This window comes from Drosophila busckii, chromosome 3L, assembly GCF_011750605.1.
Source record: "Drosophila busckii strain San Diego stock center, stock number 13000-0081.31 chromosome 3L, ASM1175060v1, whole genome shotgun sequence".
Taxonomy (NCBI): Eukaryota; Metazoa; Arthropoda; class Insecta; order Diptera; family Drosophilidae; genus Drosophila; species Drosophila busckii.
The window spans coordinates 5,337,618-5,358,609 of record NC_046606.1 but is presented as its reverse complement, the minus strand read 5'-3'; the positions used below and the strand labels follow the sequence as shown (position 1 = coordinate 5,358,609).

Sequence of the window (20,992 nt, the reverse complement as noted above, 5' to 3'; positions counted from 1 at the left end):
CGCTAGAGTATATAAACAATACAAGAGTGTCAAATCAACGCGCTTACTGCTTTTCATATTTCTAAGCCTTACGCGCGCTTAAAAGTAAAGTGCTTTGAAAATTGTTTTTAATGCAAAAGCGGCAGCAAACAATTTTGATATTTTAATAGCCTGCTTTGAGTTTTTTGTGCAAAAAATAATATCCCCAAAACGCCTGTCAGAAACCAAAACGTGCGCGTGTTTGTATTAGTGTGTGTGTGTGTGTAGTGAAGTGTGCGTGAAAAAATGCAGTAAGAAGCCAAATTAAAGCGAAACACAATGCAAAGGCAAAGCTAAGTGCGCAACAAACAGCGACACGAAGAAGGAGAAGAGAATTCTGTTAGACAGCGAGAAATATTATTAAAATTGCCAATTTAAAAACGTAAAACAAAAGCATGCAGAAAACAGTGCAAAATTTTGTTGTTGCGGATGCTGCTGCTGCGGCGGCGCCAGCGTCGCCGCCTGACTTTGATTTCCAGATGCCATCCCGCTATTTCAAAAGTTCTTTTGCGCGTTCGCTTTCGCTAAACAACAACAACAGCAGCAGCAGCGGCGGTGGCAGCGGCGTTTGTCTGACATTGAGCAAGCAGCAGGCAGCGCAGTCGACGCCAATGGAGGCGAAGCAGCAGACAGAGCGTGAGGAGCAGGAGCTGCTTATAGATTTGAACTCTTCAATGTCGCTGCGCTGCTTGACGCCACCGCCAGCGCTGCCTGCGCGACGCTACACAGCGAGCAGCGGCTACAATAACAACAACAACAACAGTTTGACACATTTTAAAGCTGCAGCGAGCAATCAGCTGCAAATACAACAACAACAACAACAACAACAACAACAACAACAACAGCAGCAAGCACAGCGGATTCCCTGGCAGGTATGTTTGTAACTTTTGCACATGCGCTTTCATTCAATTGTTGTTATCTACACACACACACACACACACACACATAAAGTGTAGCCTGTTTTTTTTTGCTGTTTGTCAACACTTTTTATCATTTGTGCACAAGTTATGCTCCTAGATATAAAGTTGCTGTTGTTGTGACTTGTTGTAAGCAACGGGATATTTATGTCACCTGCTGTCTCTGTCACTCTCTCTCTCTCTCTGTCGTGTGTGTAGCCTTGACAGCTTCCAACTCTCCAACTTTGTCACGCTGCTCACAGCTCAGTGCCTCATGTTATGACTTTTTTCTGTCAGCTTTTCATTTTTCTTTTTTTTTTTAAGGTCAACTTGATTTATTGTGCGCAAATTTAATGCATGGATTATGGTTTTCTCTGTAGCGGTGCGTTTGGGGGGTTTAATCAATAAATGCTGCATGCTGTGAATGTTTTTTTTTTTGTGAGTTGGCAACAAGTGTTATTAAACAAGGCAACTCATTAAGCACTTAATGCACTTAATAGCCATAATTGCAATTTCATTTGTCATAGCAACTTTTAATTAAAACGCAATAGCAATAATATTAAAGCTTCAAGTAAATATTTTACTTTCATTCAGTTTGCAATGCATAATTTGGCATAACTCATTACAATGCAAGACAGCAGCTCAGTTATATAGCATATATATCTTTAGTCATGCTCTGTGACACGCAAAATGAAGACATTTGATATGTCAATCTTCAAGCTACACGCCACAATAGGCGGCAGCTGTTGATGATTATAAAACTTTGCCACTGGCAGCCAAACTCAGCGCCAGATGGCGCCACTGCAAGCGATTGGGTAATCCAGCCACACACACATACTTAATATAAATCGACTGTGTGCTCTGTTGCATCTGCTTGGAAGCGTTGTCAACGACGTTGCAATGCGCCCCCCACCCCCTTGTGGGGTTTTTCGCAAGTCGAACGAAAGTGAAAAGCATCGCGCATTGAACTCTTGGGTATGCCAAGCAACTCCTACGTCAACAGCGGGGGCGAGCGGGGCGTGGCAGGCATAGCGAAAGCTTGTTGCTTAGCCAGCTGCCGCTGCTTAGAAAAATGCAAATTATTTGCGCCATTGAAGTGTGGCCAAGAGGCCAAGCCAACAAACCACAATCGAGTATCGAGTGACAATCATAAAGAGAGAAACAAAATAAAATAAAAAATAATAAAGCAGCTGCCAGTTGCTGCTGCTGCTGCTTTTACCCCATTACTGGCTAGTGCCTGGGTAATGTAACGGCATCTATTAAAGCCGCAAATCTTGGCGACATTTCGTAATGAGCCACAGAGCTCAAGTGGCTAAAACAAAAGGCTATAAAAATTGTTTACAGCTGGAGACAGCGACCCAAGCACTCATTGTTATTGTTTTTGTTGCTGCTATTGTTGCTTATCTCTTGGCTTGGCTTGCAATTGTTTTTCCCGACGCGCTGGCACTAAATTAACTTTGACCTTTGCCTTGGCAACGTTTGGCGAAAGGCGTGTAAACATTTAAATGTTTACCTGATTTTTGTTGTTTAGTCTAAACGCTTGAGCTAAAAATTCTTAACAAAAGTAGGAAACATAAAAGAGCTAAAGGTCAAAACATTCAAGTTATGGCAACTTTTAGAATTCAAGCAATGTTGCTTAATAAATTTATTTGTTTACTTGCTTGTTGCTAAGCTAAATCAATATTTTTAAGTAACTCGAATTGTTGTTTATGGCCTAAAGACATCAACTTGGCTGCAGAAAGCCACTTTAGAATTAAAAATACAAACGCTGTGGCACTTCCACTAGATTACAAATATATCACATATATATATGCTATATGTTGAGTTGAGTTATGTTGGGGCTTTGCAATTGCACACACAAATTTTCATTTTTATTTTCATGCTGTTAGCGCTCGTCAATTGCAGTGCAAGTGGTGAGAGGGAGAGGGGCAGAGAATGGCAGAGCGAGATGGAGGACGGCACTTGCCTCAGGTTACATTACGCAAAAGGCAAAATATACATAAATTAATGTGGCTTGTGTTGATTTTTGCCGCAAGAGACAAGTGCGAGCAGAATGGGAAATGTGAAATGGGTGGCGGAGGGGTGGGGTGGGGTGTGGTGTGTGGCTCCCACATAAATTTATGCCATATTTATTTATAGCAGCAACTTGTGCTGCAACTGAAATTTAAAAAGCAACTCGACGCGCTCGCCTTAGAATTTGTGAATGAAAAACTGCAATCGAAAGATAAATTCTGTGAATTTAATTGAAACAGCAAATCTTACAATTAGTAATGGCAACAGTGACTAAAATACGAGAAGCTAAGAAATTCTTGTGGATTGCGTGCTGCGGGCTTTATAATTGCAACAATGCGGTTTGATATTTACTAATAAATTTATATATATATATATGTATATGAAGATTGTGAAAAGTTTGTATCCAAATCTGTTGAAGAAAGCTGTGGACTGGCCTTTTATGGCTTTTTGGCCGCCATATTTGCATTTTGTTGTGGCAAATAGCGGAAACCATTTGGCCATAATTTTTGGTCATTTGGCTGTTGTTGCTTTTAGGCCAATTAAGCCATTGGCAATGGCATCTTCGCTTGATTGACACATTGATACAGTTTGTTTGCTTTGTTGCCACATTTGGTTGCAAGTCCAACATTTAAATGCAGTTTACAGGCATAAACTGCAATTCCAGCAATGGCCACACAATTAGTTTACTTGCCAACCAGCGAGAGTAATTTGGTTTGGTTTTTTTTTCTATACAAGTTTAGCGTGCCACAAGTGCCTGCTTAACAGCCATGAAATTGCCTTTTGGCTTTGACGGGCTCTGACATGATAAATGAAGTGGAAGAAGAGGCTGCCAATTAACATAACTATGCGTAGAGCACTTATAATAATAATGATAGTCTACAAAGGTTTAAACAAAAGAATGGAGCAGCTTGCTGCAAGTATTTAAATTCACAAACAAAAATTGAATAAATATATATTTATAATAATGTTAGTCTACAAAGCTTGCTACAAAAGAATAGAGCAGCTTGGCCAAGAGATTCACATTCAAAACTAGATAATATATATTTTCTTTATGTGCGCATATATTTTATAAATTGTAGAAATTTTTTGGTATTGGCAGCAATTTAATTTTAATTTTTTATGTGCACATTAAATTTGTTTGCAGTACATTTGTTTAAATAGCAACATTTTGTGTTCAATGAGCATTAAATATAAGCTACAGTGCTGACTAATAGTAAGCGCTCATTTAAGGCTAAATAATTAAACAAGTGCCTGCTGCTGTTCTCTGCATTTGGTATGACGCAGAGTTCATCAAGTGTAAAAAGCAAAACAAAGAAATAAACTAGAAATACAACGAACAAAATACAAAATAAAAGCTCAACAGAGCAGCAAATTTCAAAAGGCGGAATTGCGCCGATAACAGCAGCAGCAGCAGCAGCAGCAACAATAAAAACAACAACTTTATATGCAGACTAAATTAAAGTAAAAAATATAAAAATAGAGCCCGCAGTGAACGCGTTTCGCTGCGTTCCTCTTCAGCGGCCACCCTCGGCGTCGGCGGCAGAAGCAACAAGCGTTGCGCATGCGTACCTGTTGCTGCTACACACACACACACACACACAAGTGTATGATACAATGGAAGGCCTGTCAACTGTTTTTGGAAAACATTTCGTTGTCTCCCCCAACTTTTTGGCGGAAATAATAAATTCTAGCTCGACATTGTTGTTGTTGTTGCTGCTGCAGCTCAATTACAAGCAGAAATCAAAAGGATGATAGCTTGATACCCCCACCCCACCCCTTTATAACTTGCAGCTTTCATTTGCTCAAGTGAAAACAATTTGTTAGCTGCAAGATACTTTAGTATCTTGTGTCTGCTGTTGGCTTCAAGCGTAACAACTAAATTAAAAGAAGCAGCAACGCTCACTCACATGTGTGTGGGAAACTTTTATTTCTACGCGCTTCCTTATATTGTTAACATTTTGGGGTTGAAGTTCTGTCTACACCAAAAAGCGTGTGACTCAAAGATGTTAAAACATAATGCGCAGTTCTCTTTTTTGAATTTATTGCGCAGCTTAAAAAAAGTCAGTCAAGTGTGAAATGCTGGCGATTTTTAAAATATAATTTACAACACTTTATAAAGATTATTTTAGCCATCTCTTAAGCTTTAACTTTTAAGTTTTTTCTGTGCTATCAACACTTCAATTATGTTTGCAAGCCCCAAAACTATAAAAACAATAGACAAAAGGCTGCTGGCCTAGGTCAAAGCAATCAGCATAGAGCGTTTGACTAACACAAAAACAACAAAAAGTAAGCAAAACTAATTTCAGGGCTTAAGCGTTAAGCTGCAACAATGATAGCAACAAATTGAAAATGCTCATAATATGGTCAAATGTACGTGTGTGTGTGTGTGTGTGTGTGTGTTTCAGCTTATAAAGGTCACGGAAATGCGGCAACACAATGCGAAATTGTGGGTGTGGCTCTTTCTTTGCCTTTGCCACAGTTTGGCGCATGCAATGCAAAGTGCCCCAAAGCGTAGCAACAACAAAAATTCTAAATAAACAGCAAACGTAGCTCAACACTGCACGACTAGCTAATACACTTTGAAATTTTAAAATCAACATTAGCATTGCTATTTTAATTTTATTTAGTGCAGCAGCCAAATGAAATTATTTTAATACACGACTAACTAATACACTTTGAAATGTAAAATTCAACATCAAATGAGATATAGAACATTAGCATTGCTATTTTAGTTTTTATAAAGTGCAGCAGCAAATTGAAATTATTTTTTCTTTTTTTTTATTTAATTTTACATTAAATTGCATTTGTTAATAAGTGTGTTTTTGTTGTAGGCTGTGCCTTTGCTGTTTCCGTTGTTGTCACAGTTAAGCACAAAAGTATAACGCCCATTTTTACGCTCCTTTGAGCCAACAGCAGGCTGAGCACAAATAAAAAAAAAGAAGCGAAACAATGCGCTGAAATAATGACAGCCCCCCAGGAGTGGGAGTGAGTTTAGTTTGTTTCGATTTTTTGTAGCACAGCCAACTGTGGCTTGTTGCTGAAATCAAAACATAGCAGACGAACAACAATGCAAGCAACAGACGGACAAACAGACAGACAGACAAACGAACAACAAAAAGTGCAGCACGTTGCAAGACAATGGGGCTAAGGCAGCGTAGAGATGCAGCGCTAAGGGCGAGACCCATTGCCATGTGGCGAGACCATTAATGAAAATGCGCAGCAAGTGTTAGAGCGAGAGCGAGATAGAGCGAGAGAGCGAGAGCGCTCATTGCTGGCCGCATTGTTTTCATTTTAGAAGCTGCTGCTGCTAAATTTTCGCAGGCTTAATTATGGCCAACGACATGCAACGTGTTGCAGCTTTATAGACTAACGCGCTCTCTCTCTCTCTCACTCACTAGAGTGTCGAGTGCTATCAAATTAATCATGCGGTATCACATTTCGCCAGGCGGCCACTCAACAGACCCCAAAGACAATTCGCAGTTACATTTATAGCTCAATTTGTCGTTGTGTTGTGGCTGCTGCCACATGCAACACTTTGCTTGGAATTTATCTTTTTTGGCGGCAAACATAAATTACTTTGGCTCTCTTTAAATTTAGACACTACACTTGTTTTTGCTCGCTATATACGCGTATATATCTGTCACAATCTGTGGCTGCTGCTGCATGCCTCTTTAAGTGTTGCATAAATCAAACGAGTTTAGTTGCAGCTTCTTGCGCTGCCATTTTAATTAGTTTGTGCTACTGCTGCTTGATTTTAATTTTTTGTTTAGTTGTCAACACTTTGGCTTTAAAACAAATTGCGCAGCTAATTGCAAATTTAAGTCAAGTTTGTATAAAACTAATGCTTAAAATTAATAAACAATGCAGTTTATTGTTAAAGCAGCGCGCATTTGAAGCTTTTAAAATGCCAAAGCTGCGTATACTTTATTTATTTAAGAAGCTTTTCAAATGCCAAAGCTGCGTATACGTAATAAAAAGATTCTTCTCATCCAGTCCGTTGTTAAATCTGTTTAAAATGCAATTAAACGCAATTAGCCAATTAGCTTTGGGCCAAGCAGACGCCGTACCAAAAAATCGTTGCAGCCAACACTTCCGCTAGAATAAAAACAAAACACAGCGAACAAGCAAAAAAAAATATTCAAAATTTATGTTTTAGTTTTTCATTTTGCTTGTGCGCCTGTGTGTGTGTGTGTGTTTGGTTTTTTTAACTGCAAATTGCTGTCCCAATTTTTCAAGCATAAAAACTAACGAACGAACTGGCGGCGCACAACAACAAAAAAATAATAATAAAAAAATATAATAATATGTCTTGCAATCAACGCAAAGCGAAATAGACACATAAAAAAGAATTATTATGCAATGCAATGTTTTGGGCGCCTTCGCTTTTAGCCAAGTTTAGCTCAAAACGCTGCTAACTTGTTGCGGCTGCTGGCTGCGGCTCATAAAAGAAATGCCCTTGCCTTTCTTCAACTGTTTGGCTACAGTTTATTGAACCTCAATCAGTTTTTTATATGCGGCTAAAACACTTGAAAATTTTGTTTGCAGTGTAGCTGGTTACACTAAGTTCTGGAAATTGGTTTGACGACGTGTCGAGCATTTTAAAAGCAATTTCAGCTGCCAGTGCTTGAATGTTGAGGTTTAAGTGCGAAAATTTATGTTTTAGGCAAAATGTATGCAAAACGAGCCATAAAAAGTAATTCACTTCGGTCGGCGTTTATTTGAAATAAATTTTTATGCGCCTGCTGCTGCTAGAATTTAAAAAAAAAGATGCGCACACGTGGGCAGCGAAGTGAACCAATTAAATTGCAACTGAATGGCATAAGTTGCAGCTAGAGAGGGGGAGGCGGGGCACACACACTGAATTATGTTGCTGCCACAAGCGGCGCATAAATAAAATCAGCGAGCAGAGCAGCCCAAAAGTGCAGCAAAATTAAAAAAATAAAAGTGCAGTGTGCATTTTAGAAGAAATCAAAGCAAGCGAATTTAATAGTTTAATTTTATGTTTATGCCCACATTATATAAAAAATATATGTATATGATACTTTAGTCGACGCAGCTCACGAGCATTAAATTGAAGCTCAGCTCAGCTCAGCTCAGAGCTCATTGCGTATGCAGGGCGCGCAGCTTGTTTTGGTTTTTTTTTTCTTCAGCGCTTTGTGTTTTACCTTTAGCTTGGCCCAAGCCGGCAGCAGTAGCGGTAAAATTTGCTGCACGAGTGTCGAAGCTATTTGTAGTTATCAGAAAATTAAAAAGAACGTGCGCCATAAGCAACACTGGCAGGCAATCAGTAGCAGGAGTGGGTGGGGGGGTGGTTGAGGCGTGCTGAGCGCTCGTGCGCTGCTAACTGTGCTTTGGCTAAGTAAGTGAAATAAATTTATGTAGCAGGCAAAGGCGCAAATGTTAGAAGCCAAAGGCGTGAGCGTGAGACAGAGCGCGCCGCAATTTAAAGTTAAGTCCAAGCAGCGCTTCAATCAATGCGTAACAAGCCAAATTGCAGCTGCCACATGCCACAAGGCAACAACTTTGTGTGCATCATTTTAATTTCAACTACATCCAACTATAATGACAATTGCTGCGAACAGTTAAACAGCTTTGGGCCCATCAATAGACAAAACAATTTTCAAGTTCCGTTCCAGCGTTGAGTATAATTCTGTGCTTTGCATTTCCGTTCTACGTGCATGACAGCAACACACTCCGCACCCCGCACCCTTCCTCCACACTCGCAACTCGTTTGATTGGTCATTGCAGGCCGTTGGCTTAGCTTTGTTGCCGGCAATTCTTAACCGTTTGTTATAAAGCGCTGATTGAAAGACATGACGACACGTTAATGGGCGCAAAATTTTGCACAAAAGCCTTTCACAGCCAATTAAACTAAAACTGCTTTAGTTGCGCTCTCCCTCTCTCTCTCTGCTTCTCACTCTTTGGCACTGTCAAAATTCATTTCTAAATTTTGTCTAATTCAAGCGTAAAAAACTTCAAAGCGTCTCGGGCATCAAACGTTTGGCAGCAATGACGTTGCGCCTTTTGCCAAAATTAAAAACAAAAATATGAAATAAAACATTGCTCTGCCCGCCAGCTAAGCAATCAGTTACCAACTGGCCTATAGCCTTATTATGCATAACTTTTTTTTAATTCAATTGTATTTTGTAGGGTTCAAAGCAACTGATTGAAACAATTTTAAATGTTCGCAAGCAGCGACACTTGAGCGCAATTTGAAGTGTTGCTCTTGGCCCGCAGGCGTGCCACAAATTGCGGCTACTTGAAGCTAAAACAAGAACGCACTAGAAATTGGACACAGGCAACTTTTTAATACACTTTAAGCAGCGATAAAAACTGATTTGGTTGTTAGCGTGGCAAGCAAAAAATTAAAAAAATATTTAGCCAAGCTATAAATAAAATAATAAAATATAAAGTTAATTTTTTGGGTATTAACAAACTTTTTAGCAAAATTACAATTAAATTTAATGAGTTTTATGCCTTTTAAGACTTGTGAGCTGCATGAAAATCAAACTGCATTTAAATTTGGAAGTTTTAGGATTTTCAATATTTTATCTGAAGTGTGAAATGACTTAAATTTCTTTAAATTTTGCAAGTGCGAAATTTCGACAATATATCAAAATTCTAAACTGCCAAATTTAAAGCTGCAACTTTATTTTTAGCAGCAATGCGAGCGTAGCAAAATATTTAAGAAACGCTTGATTATAGACAAAGTTATGGCAATGACTAATTTTATTCTTAATTTCAAACTTTATAAGAAATGCCAAAGTGCAAAATACTATAAATAACTAAGCTGTAGTATGAATTAATTGAATTTGTAGTTGAGTTTATGTTTCTTTATATGGAATTACGATTGTAAGCCAAACAAGTTATATATTTGAAAGCCTTTACCTGATAAAAATCACGTATTACAATATTTATTGTTTGAACGCTTGTTCAATCGACTGCGAAGGCGTCAGAGCAACAATTGAAAACTATTTGTGCGTAAAGAGCAAACCGCACCCACTATGCCCCAAAATAGAAAACATTACAGGTCGCTGAGCCGATCCGAGCTGAACATAAACAAAAGCTTGTCGCTAAAGTTAAATTTGGTTTGGATTACGCAACGCAAACGATTTCAGTGTCGAATGCAATTGCAGCAAAGAAGTTGATGAGGCTCTGAGGCAGCAAAGCGTTGCCCAATGAAGGTCGAACGTAGTAAGCGATGACAGTTGGGAGGGGAGTCGCGTCTATTAGGCGGATATTGAAATGCGTTCCACTTCGCAGCGTCTGCATTTCAGTTATGCTGGGGCGACATGTGTGTGTGTGTGGCATGCAACTTGCTGCAAATCAATTAAAAAGTAATGCGACACTACAAACAGACAGTCGTACAACGGGTCGTATGAGTAACCCAATTCAAGTTACTCCAATTTTAAAGCGTATACTTAACCGAAAGTCGTTAACAACGACAACGACGACGTGCAAATGAGTTTCGAATAGAAATTCCAAAGCAAACACAAAACATAAAAATAAAAATCATAATTATAGCTTCAATAATAAACAGCAACAATCACTGTTTACTGTCGATTGCCAAATGCCGGACAACAATTTAGTTTGTTGCTGTTGCTGCTTTAAGTTTGTCATTGTTTGTCGCTATTGTTGCTGCTGCTGCGCACTCATGTGAGAAAGTTGTGCCAAATGCAGATTTTGTTGCTTTGATTTTCTCATTTGCTGCGAATGTCATTTCGTGGGCGGTTTTACTTTTGTTGCTTTTGTAATGACATCAATTTGTTTGGAGCTGGTCAAAATGTTAATAATAATAATAATAGCAAATTGCTGTCGACATTAAAAGGTTTCATTACCTTGAAATTACACAAAAGTGAAGTTGAAGTTGCCACTTCAGCTCGCCTCAGTTTGTCTATTGTGCAACAACAAAAGCAGCAGCAGCAACAATTGAAGTGGCATTTGCTTAAATTTACATTTGTGTGCAGAGAGTTTCGTGCAACACTCGAATGTATTTAGCCTTAGATATTAGCGCTGTTTATATAACTAACTTGGCTAATAGCACGAGACTACAAGACTCTGAGTTTTGTAATTATAAATTAGACATAGAAATTTATAATGCGGTCAAATCTACAGAATTTGCTAAAACTTTTATAGAAAGTTGTTGCTTTTCATACAAAACTTTAGTTAATTAATTGAAACTAGTTTTGTTGAGCTTTTATTAATATTGTTATTAATTTGAATAAAACAGCAATTAGTATTTCACACTTTTGGGTTGACCAAAGTTACTTTCGATGCTTAGACTTTCGTCTTGCCACTTGTTGCTGCTAAAGAGAGACAGAGAGAGCGACTTCCGCTTTGGCTGCGCTGCATAACTTTGAGTTCTCGACAATTTAAATAACTCACAAGCATTTGCTAGTTGCCCCCAAGTTGTAGCTGGGAATCAGTTCAGTTGCACATGTGGCACAAACCTTTGGGTGCACTTGTTGCTGTGGCTGCAACTTCATGTGCCTGGCTGCTGGATTAAAATAAAAGAATTACTGGAGCATGGCAATTGTTTTGGTTGTTGTTGCTCGCAACTGATTTGCAATGCAGATGCCGCTGCCAACTAACTGAGATTTTATTGTAGAGCGAACAAAAAAGAATGAGGATAAATTTAATGCTGCATGCCACACGCTGCAATTGTTCTAGCTCTTGTTGTTGTTGCTGCTATTGACAATTTTCATGTTGGCAGGCAACGGCATTTGCATGCCAAAGGCATTGAGGTCACCCCCAGTTGCCTGCGAATTGTAACGCGCATTCTAATTAGCTACAAATTGAGCAAAGGGCAGCAGCGAGCGACTGAGTCTAGCCTGGGATGGCATGAGCAGCGTGTTGGTTATGATTATGGCCTAAAGTTGCTGCTGCTGGCAATGGCTTTTTAAAAGCGTCATACACAAACTGCATATATAATTAAAAACACAGAATCCGCAGCTCTTGGCGTGTTGTCTGTGTCTGGAATGTAATTAGCATAATGCAGTCGACAGCCGCCAATAATTGTAATTAGCTTTATACAACAAAAACAACAACAAAAACACAAACAGCAAAGTGTTAAAGTTGCAAAACTAAATAACAAATTTATTGTTCAATTTGCAAGCGATTCAAAGTTTAAATGAAGTTGCTTAATTTTTAGTTTTCACATGCAAGTTTTTAATATTTGCCATTTTAATTAAATTCAAATTAATTTCAAATCAGCTACAAGCTTGAATTTATCTCATAATTTTTACAACTATAGCCAAAATATATTGCTCAACTTTATTTTAAATTCATCAAAGCATCAATTAATTTATTATTAATGCTTGTTACTGCTACAGAACTTTGCTGTTGAATTTTTCGCACATATTTGCAACAAATTTAATAAACGTGTGGCAAATGGCATTTAAAATTTAAGTTCAATTTGTTGCCTGCCACATGCATAAAAAAAACTTCACTGATTGCAAATTAGTTTTCGCTACTTGCTTGTTTAACCCATTTAGTGGTTTGTGGTCTCTCTCTCTCTGTCTCTCTCTCTCGCTCTATCTATGCTGCTTACAAACTTAATTTAGTGCAATTTTAACGCTTGTTAATTAAACACATTTGGTTTTGTTTATGGCCACAGCGTCTCTTGTTATGGCCAAGTTTGCATTAAAAGTGCATTAACAAATTAATCTAAGCGCGGCTCTAATCGCGCTCAAAATTGATACAATTTAACTTGAAGCATGAAATTTTCAAACCTTACTTTGTTTTTTGTTTTTTTATTGTGGGTCAAAGTCTTTGCAAAAATGATGTTATAAAAGAAAAAGTAAACCAAGAGCATAAAACCAAAAGCAGAAAGAAAATACAGGCAACAGCAAAAATGTTGTTACATATGTTGTTATAAGTTATATGTATAAAAAAATATATATATAAAATTATGGCGCATAACTGACAAACGGGTTCTCTAAGTCAGACGGAGCAGCAATGTGAAAAGCTGCGCTTGAATAAATGTGGAAAATTTTAAGTATACCAGAAATTTAATTTAATACTTTTTTTTTGTTTGCTTTGCCAACTGGTGTGAAAATAAATCAAAATTAATAAACGCTGAAGCGTCGTGTTGTTGTTGTTAACAAACAAAACAAATAGTTGCAACAATTTCTCTAATTAATTGTACATGAGCTGCAAGCTGCGCACTTATTTATGATTTGTTACCATTTTTGTAAAGCTTGTTGGCCACCCAAACGGCTGGCTAATAAAGCTGGCAACATTTTTCAGATAGCAGCTAATTTAACGCAATTTTCTTTGTTGACAACATTTGCAGGATGCCAGCAGCAGCAACCAACACCACAGCAACAGCAGCAGCAACTTGTCACAGCAGCAGCAGCAGCCAACATTAAATGTCGAGGCGGTTATATTGCAAAATCAGGTGGACACATTGCATTGGCAGCTGAAGCAGGTGAGCAACAAAACAAAAGACTTAAGCCACAAACTTGTTTAAGTTGAACAAAACGTGACGCGCGCGCCCGCTCCACACACAGCTGCTGCTCTAAGAAAAAGCTACAACTTTTAACTGTCTACCCTTCTAGATTCTCACGCCTCAGACACAATACCAAATGCGCTATCTCTTTCTCGCACGCTCATACTGATACTCAGCTTCAATGTTAAGTGGCTGAGCATTTCCTTGATTTGTTTTTCTTTTCATTATCTCGCATTCATAGCTTGTGTTCCTCTAATTCGTTTGTTGTTAGGGCCACAATTAGGCGGCACATTCTTTTTAAAGCTTAATTATAGGCCACACTGCTTGCTTCTCTCTATTCTCAGCGCTGTATGTCTTTTGGCCATTTCCTTTATGGCTTTAATTTTACATTTCCTTACAAAATTAAACAGCAGACAGCAGCTTTAAGTAAATAATGATTTAATATTCAATTAAGCGGACGTATAAGCATTTGCACCATTTTCAGTGGCCCGTCCCAAGCTAAGCCGCTTATATCCAAATCCGCGTACTTGCCATTCAAATTGCTGAAAATAAAATTATTAATAATGCATTTGTTTAAAACTTTAAGCTTACCATGCAGTGCAAAAGTTATACCACCAACCACCGTAGTATAAATCCGCACAGTTTCTGTTAATATTTCTATCGTTATCGCTATCGAAAGTTGTAAACTTCTGATGCTCATTATCGCGCAGCTTATCGCGTCGAGCTGTGCCATTGTATGCGCCCAAGGATTGCAGCTCAAACAATTCTTGCTCGCTGCCCACTTTGAAGTCGTCATAGCGCGCATAGAAAAACTCTCCAGAGGACGCTTGCACATGTATAAATAGCTCATGACGTTGTGACTGAGTTAGTTGATGGATTTTCTGCAGTCCCAAAAAGAAGTCGCCATCGAAGCTGCCAAAGCCAGCGCTATAGCTAGCCCAGTTTCTTCTAAACTGCTCCTTGCCGTTTATTCGCTGCTGTATGACCAGCCAGCCCGCATCAGCAGCTAACTCATTATGGCTGCAAAGCACTTCAAAGGGTTGCAAACCGTGCAATTGAATTGCATGTACTCCAGGCTTTTGAGCTACACAACTATTGACAGCGATCTCAGCTTTGCTTTTCAGTTCGTTTGCTTCAGTTTTGCTCAACGCTGCATTTAGATTGTTAAGCAAATTGTCGTTTGTCTGCTGCAGCTTTGCATTAAATTCTTTGAGCACAACAATTAGCTCACTTTGCTGCTTAAGCTTGTCGCTTAGCTTAGAGTGCTGCTCTTTAAATTGCGCAACTTCGTTGTTTAAATCATCAACATTGTTGTCATTTAGTTTATTTTGCATATATTTGACATATGCAAGCAGCGGCTTTATAATGTTGTAAGCATAGCTGCCACATAACTGATCCATGGGCTGATTGACGCTGCAGGACTGCAAAGAATTTGAAATTAAATGCACAATTCCCAAACTTGCTGCTTACCTCAATTGCAGCGTTTGCGCCAAGTAAAAATGAAATGAATAGAATATAAAACATTTTTAATTTAAAACTGCACTGCACTTTAATTTAATTTAGACTAAACTTACAAGCGACTTAGACGCGCTTGCTGAGCAGCAAATTATATGGCACTAAATTTAAACACTTGACTATTGGCGCTATTTAAATGCGCTTAGCTGTTGCTGATAAGGCTCAAGCTCAAGTTCAAAGTCGCAGCTTGGCTTGCTGATTATTTTATTTATTTATTATTTATAGTTAGCAGCATATTTGGGTCGCATTGCTTTAAGTCTCACCCAGTTGTGTGTGCTCAATACTTTGGCTGTTTGTCCATAAATGAACCGAGTGTGACCTTCAGCTTTCTTCTATGGTCAGCGCCTTGTTGTTGCAACACTTTCAATCAGCAAACCAACTCAGATTCTTGAGCGCATCAACTGAGAAATATTTACGCTTTCATTTTAGACTTAATGCGCTTTTGAGCTATTGGAAAGCAGTTGCTCACGCCTGAGATAAAATTGCAATAATCAGTGATAAATATTTTCCACACTCGCTGGCGCTGGCGCTTGTGGAATGCAGCAGCAGCATAAACTGGGTTATAACCAAAGGCGGTCACTCTAGTGTAGATGAAATACAAAAAACCAAATACAACTTTATTAACTTGAGCGTGGGGGCTCTTGGCCAGACTTTGAGCCGGTTTGATTGATGGCGTTGCAGGAACTTAATTTATGCAGTGGGCAAACGGATGCTGTGCTTGGGTTTTAATGAGCCCAGACGCCGGAAGTGCGCAAAGATTAGTTAAAATATTAAGTTAGTTATTAATAAATATAAAAATCGTATTGAATATGAAGCAAAGCATAACGATGTGTATACAATTCAAATGCTATAATTAAGGCACACTACACTGCGCAAAACTAGGTAACAATATATAGTTTGGATTTAGTTATTTTAAGCAGCTTTGCGCAGTGTAGTTTGCCATCTGCCAAAAGTAAAATAAACACGCAAACTGCAGTAGGAAAACTTTAAAGCGGCAGCCACATGGAAAAACAACGGCAAACAATTTAAGACAAGCGCAGCTAACAAGCTGCAACAGCAACAAGAAGTAGCAGCAACCAGATATTTGTTGCATAATCAGCAAACAGGCCAAAAAATGCAAAAGCGGCTGCCAAATTGCAATTGGCCAATAGACGCTAGACGCTGTGGCCTGGGCCTGTGGCAAAGGCGTGTGAAAATTTAGCTATGGGGAGTTGCAGGTGCGCACATCTCCTAACACATTTGGCAACGCCTTGTCTAGGGCAGCGCTGCTGCCAGCTAATTAAGATAGGCTTAGCAGTTGGCAAACTGGCCAAACGACTGACACACAGACCCAAACAGAGCGAGAGAGAGAGAGACAAGCTTAAGCCTAAGTGAAAGTTATGCAGATCTTGGACTGCTCTACAATAAATACTTTAATTAACCAATCAAAATGCCAATTGTTGCCAATTTGTAATTGTGGCAACGAACTTGCTAATATTTAAATATTTAACTAAAAATGTAAACGAGTTTGGGTATGGGTTTGGCTTTAAGTTTCGAAATGTAGAAAACGCTTTTTAACAAAAAAAAAAAAAACAGAAAACTTTGTAATTTGCATAACAAATAAAAACTGTGACTAAATTGTCTGCAGCAAAAACAACAAGAACGAACAGCAGCGAAGAATTGAGTTTGAGTGAAGGTGTAAGTTATACAACATTATAACGGTATAAATGTGGCAAATTAAGTTTGAAAGGCAATTTATGCTAAGCAGCTGTAGCTGTTATATAAACTTGTTTAAGATTCTACAAAAATCAAAATATGCTGATGTGTTTAAAATAGAAAACAGAGTCTTAAGCATATGCAAAGCATTAGATACGCTTGTTGGACAAAATGCATTGAAAATTATGAAAATTAGAGCAAGAAAGTTGAGCGGGAATTGAAAAGCGTTGAGAGCTGCGCCCAAATGAAAAGCTGAAGTCGGCGCTAATTAATAAAAACAATAAATTGTTAATTTTAATTCTCTTACAGACGGAAACAAATTGTGAAATGTATCGCGCTGTCATGGAGGAAGTTGCGCGCTTCTTTGAGCGCTATCAGCAACAGCAGCAGCTGCAGCAGCAACAGCGTCAGCAGCAACAGCAGCAATCGCAAGTGAATCGCCACAGTTTGAGCGGCGAGCAAATCTCACGCTCCAAGAGCTTGCATCATGTGCTCAGCATGCCGGGCGACTGCCAAGAGGATGCCATAGGCAATGACAGCGCAGCTGCCGCCAACTCCAGCTCCAGCTCGTATCTGCGTGCGCGCAGCAGCACAAATCTGATGTTGAACAAGTCCATGGGCGATCCAAGCTACGAGAGCATTGCGCCCGCCGGCAGCTACAATGCCTTTAAGGACTTCACCTGGTAAGTGCACAACTAACTGCCTTTGTAATTTGCCATTTAATTGTCTTTTTAAATTGCAGGCGTCGCTCACCCAAAAAGTTTGGCGCTGGCGGCTGCAAGCAGCGACTCTGCACACCCGAGGCCATCGAGGAGAAGCTCAACCAGGAGGCTTTTCGCTTGGCGCGCACCATACGCAATCTGCTGCACACTTCGCAGCAGCAACCGGATCTCACACAGCCCAGGCTGTCGCTCAGCGTCAGCTCAGCGCAGCAGCGCAAGTCAACTTGCCTGAATTCCACGCTGGAGGCCAACAGCAGCAGCAGCAACATTAAGTGCAGCAATGCGGAGATGTTGTTCATGCGCGCCAACAATATGCGTGACTCGCGTTTATCGCTGCGCAGCTCCACCGACAGCTCAGTGCATTCCACCATCTCGTCCACAGCCTCGTCTAGCTCCAAGACTGAAACCGATGAGGAACAGCACAACATTGCAGCCAACAATAGCAGCACCAGCAGCAGCAGCAGCAGCGGCAACAAGCCAGCTGGCAATGGTTCTAGCACTGAAGATGAGAGCGGCTTTAGTTCGATTTCATCGTTTCATGATGTTGGCCTGCCGCTCAGCTCGACGCTGCGTCATTCGCTCTGCAACGACAGCCGCAATTCAACTTTAAAGTCCACGCTAAATGCAGTGGGCGTGCCTGCAGCCACGCCGCCCTCAACACCAGCAGCAACAGCAGCCGCCGCTCCAGCCTTGTCGCCAGCCAAAACGTATCGCATTGCGAATCGCTATCAACGCTTCTCCACGCTCTCCAATGAGGACGCCGCCGCTGTGCTCTGGGTCTAAGTTTTGTTTTTAGTTTGTTTCTATATGTAGTGCCTTAGTTTATGTTTATCACATGCCAACCAACTATATATGTTCGGTTGCGCCGCATTTCATTTCTTTGTAAAGTGCAGTATTTATAATAAATTTTACAAGCTCCAAGTTCGCATTGCCTCAAATGTCAAATGATGTAAAATATTTGCCAGGCACTCAGTTCATTCGATTGTTCGAATTTCTCGTTTCGGCTCGTTTCGTTTCGCTCAAATCTTTTTCGGTAACTTCATTTCTATTTTGCCTAACTTCTATATATATTTTTTTTTTTTTTCAATATTCCGGACACGCAACAATCGCTCAGCATACAATATACATATAGTGGCTATAGCCGACATTCATTAACAGTGTTAAATCGCATTTTATATATACATATAAACCAAATAAATTATAAGCATGGCCAGCACGCAATTGCAAAGCTTTGAGCCCTTGGTATTTGAACCAAATAAGTTTCTGCAGAGTCGCCTGGAACAGTCTCCCCATAAGCAGCAGCAGCAAGAGGAACAGGAACTAAAGCAACAGGAGCACGAGCTAGAGCTAGAGCTGGAGCTGGAGCTGGAGCAGGGGCAGGAAATTGTAGCTGATGAGCAAAACGAGCAAACATTTAAAATCGAATACAAACATCCGCTGGAGCACGTCTGGACGCTTTGGTATCTGGAGAACGATCGCACCAAGCACTGGAAGGACATGCTGAATGAAATTACGCAAATCGACAGCATCGAAACTTTTTGGAGGTAAGTCGCACACAAATATATTAAATTAAATTTAAACTTATATTTGCAGCTTATATTATACAATTAAAACACCTTCGGAGCTGAAGATTGGCTGCGACTATTACATGTTTAAGCAAGGCATACAGTAAGGACATTAAGTTATCAGTGTTGCTCTTAATTTAACCCTCTCTTTATAATTTCAGGCCCATGTGGGAGGATGAGGCGAACATCAAAGGTGGTCGCTGGCTGTTCACCGTTGGCAAAAGCTCTAAGGAGGCACTGGATCGCATCTGGCTGGACATTCTGCTTATGATGGTGGGCGAGTCCTTTGAATATGCCAACGAGATCTGCGGCGCTGTTGTCAACATACGCGCCAAAAGCAATAAGATTTGTTGGTCCATCCCGTCGCATAGTTTAATATATATACTAATATTATCCTTTCTACTTGCAGCTGTCTGGACGGCAAATGGCACCAATGAGTTGGCAGTTTTGGAGATTGGCTTCAAGCTAAAGACATTGCTTCATTTACAATCCCATAACCTTCAATATCAACTACACTCGGATGCCATGTCCAAAATTAATTCTGGCGTCAGATCTGTTTATAGTCTATGACCAAGTTGTTAGTTAGTTCTTAATCTTAGTATTTTTCACTATTATTTATTTTATTTGAGCAGAATGTTAATGGTATGTACAGCACATGAAACTGGCGTTATATAGTATATGAGAGATAATTTGGTTAATAGGCCCAAATTGTATTTGAAATTTAACAAATTCTGCCCAGCAAAATTTACGTGCATTTAATAAAGTTGTTTGCCATAGCATATATTTAATGAATTAATAGTATATATTACATAAGTATTCAAAATCAATTCATTTTTTCGTTAAAAATAAAAAAAATTTCGTTTGAAAATTCAAATTTGCCGCCCAACAGCGATTTTACTTTGAAAATTCAAATTACCCGCGCAACGGGTCGCTTAATTTAGCAGAGACTCAACTATAAAATACAACTCTGTACGCTGGAGCTGTGTCACGGCTAGCCTTTTGGTTGCTGGTCTCGGCTTAAATGCTTGTGGTTGGTGTCACGGCTAATAATTTTAGTGCAGCCACCTTCTACTGATTTCTGTTCGCCTGGTACATCAGAAAATTGCCGCTATGCAAATTATGCTTTGCGAGCGATTGCAAATTACAACAACAAAAGAGAACGACAACAATTAACAACAACAATATGAAAATAACAACCAGGTTAGGCTGCAGGGAAAGTAGCCATAACTTGGTCAAACGGATGCGGAATTGGATGAGCTTTGGACAGCTGATAGTCCTTAGTCTATAGCATAATTTGGCATGATCCAGATCCTGCAAAGGACCTCAGAGATATTGCAATTGTAAATTGTTTCAGCAGCTTTGCACAGGCTGATACAACTTGGAAATTAATTAAATCCTGACGCAATTTCAAAATTTTTGGGTTTGCGAACACTCACAAGGACGAAACTCTAGAAACGATCTGCAATTCAAAAAAATATGGGTATGCTAAATTGCCATTAACTTAGACAATTTTTTCAGCTCCACAGGTCGCAAAGGAAAATGGCCAAAAACACAAAATAGTCTATTCCGAACTACAAGGACGATCCGGCCACTTCCTTATGCCCAGTTGTAGTCTTTTGAAACAACACAGTTGGCACTAATACGTCCTGATCTGCAAAGGATAACGGGAATTAGGATTTTCTGTAATACGAAAAATGTGTTTTTTCCTCGGGCTCCTGTAAAGGAACATTCGTCCTTTGAGTGGGCATATTTCAAAGGTCTTGATGCAGCACAAATGCTGCCAAAGGACATCACTGTAGTCCTTGCAGTTTCCGAGAAAAAGGACATTTTGTGTTTTTAAGCCAAATTTTGCGACTGACCCCCCATAAATTTTTTTCAAAATATTTTTTGTGCAATTCTCGAAATCCTTGAATGCAAATCGATAGATTTGAGGCCCAGGAGTATGAATATGCATATGGTTTTGGGATCGGAAGGATATTTAAGGAACAGGACCCTAAAATCATCAATTTGAGGCAATAAAAAATTAGCCATAGTTCCGCAACTATAAGTGCGACTTAAATGTCCTTTGGCCAGATGATAGTCCTTGCTACGATGCATCTTCTGATTGGGTTTGATCTT

At 39.5% G+C, this 20,992-nt stretch overlaps 2 protein-coding genes across 2 annotated transcripts; both read left to right on the top strand.

The window, feature by feature from the left end:
- Positions 1 to 497: 497 nt before the first annotated feature.
- Positions 498 to 18,249, top strand: LOC108600883 (protein P54). Its single transcript, XM_033293457.1, has 5 exons — positions 498 to 780; positions 1,635 to 1,729; positions 13,222 to 13,356; positions 16,897 to 17,270; positions 17,330 to 18,249. Exons 1-5 carry the CDS (start codon positions 498 to 500, stop codon positions 18,090 to 18,092), a joined length of 1,650 nt encoding a protein of 549 aa, XP_033149348.1. The 3' UTR covers positions 18,093 to 18,249.
- A 140-nt stretch (positions 18,250 to 18,389) lies between these two features.
- LOC108600884 (eukaryotic translation initiation factor 4E1) lies at positions 18,390 to 19,666 on the top strand. The gene is made up of 4 exons (XM_017988704.2): positions 18,390 to 18,853; positions 18,903 to 18,977; positions 19,036 to 19,223; positions 19,284 to 19,666. The coding sequence occupies exons 1-4, from the start codon at positions 18,516 to 18,518 to the stop codon at positions 19,442 to 19,444; spliced, it is 762 nt and encodes a 253-aa protein (XP_017844193.2). The 5' UTR covers positions 18,390 to 18,515; the 3' UTR covers positions 19,445 to 19,666.
- The last annotated feature ends 1,326 nt before the right edge of the window (positions 19,667 to 20,992 follow it).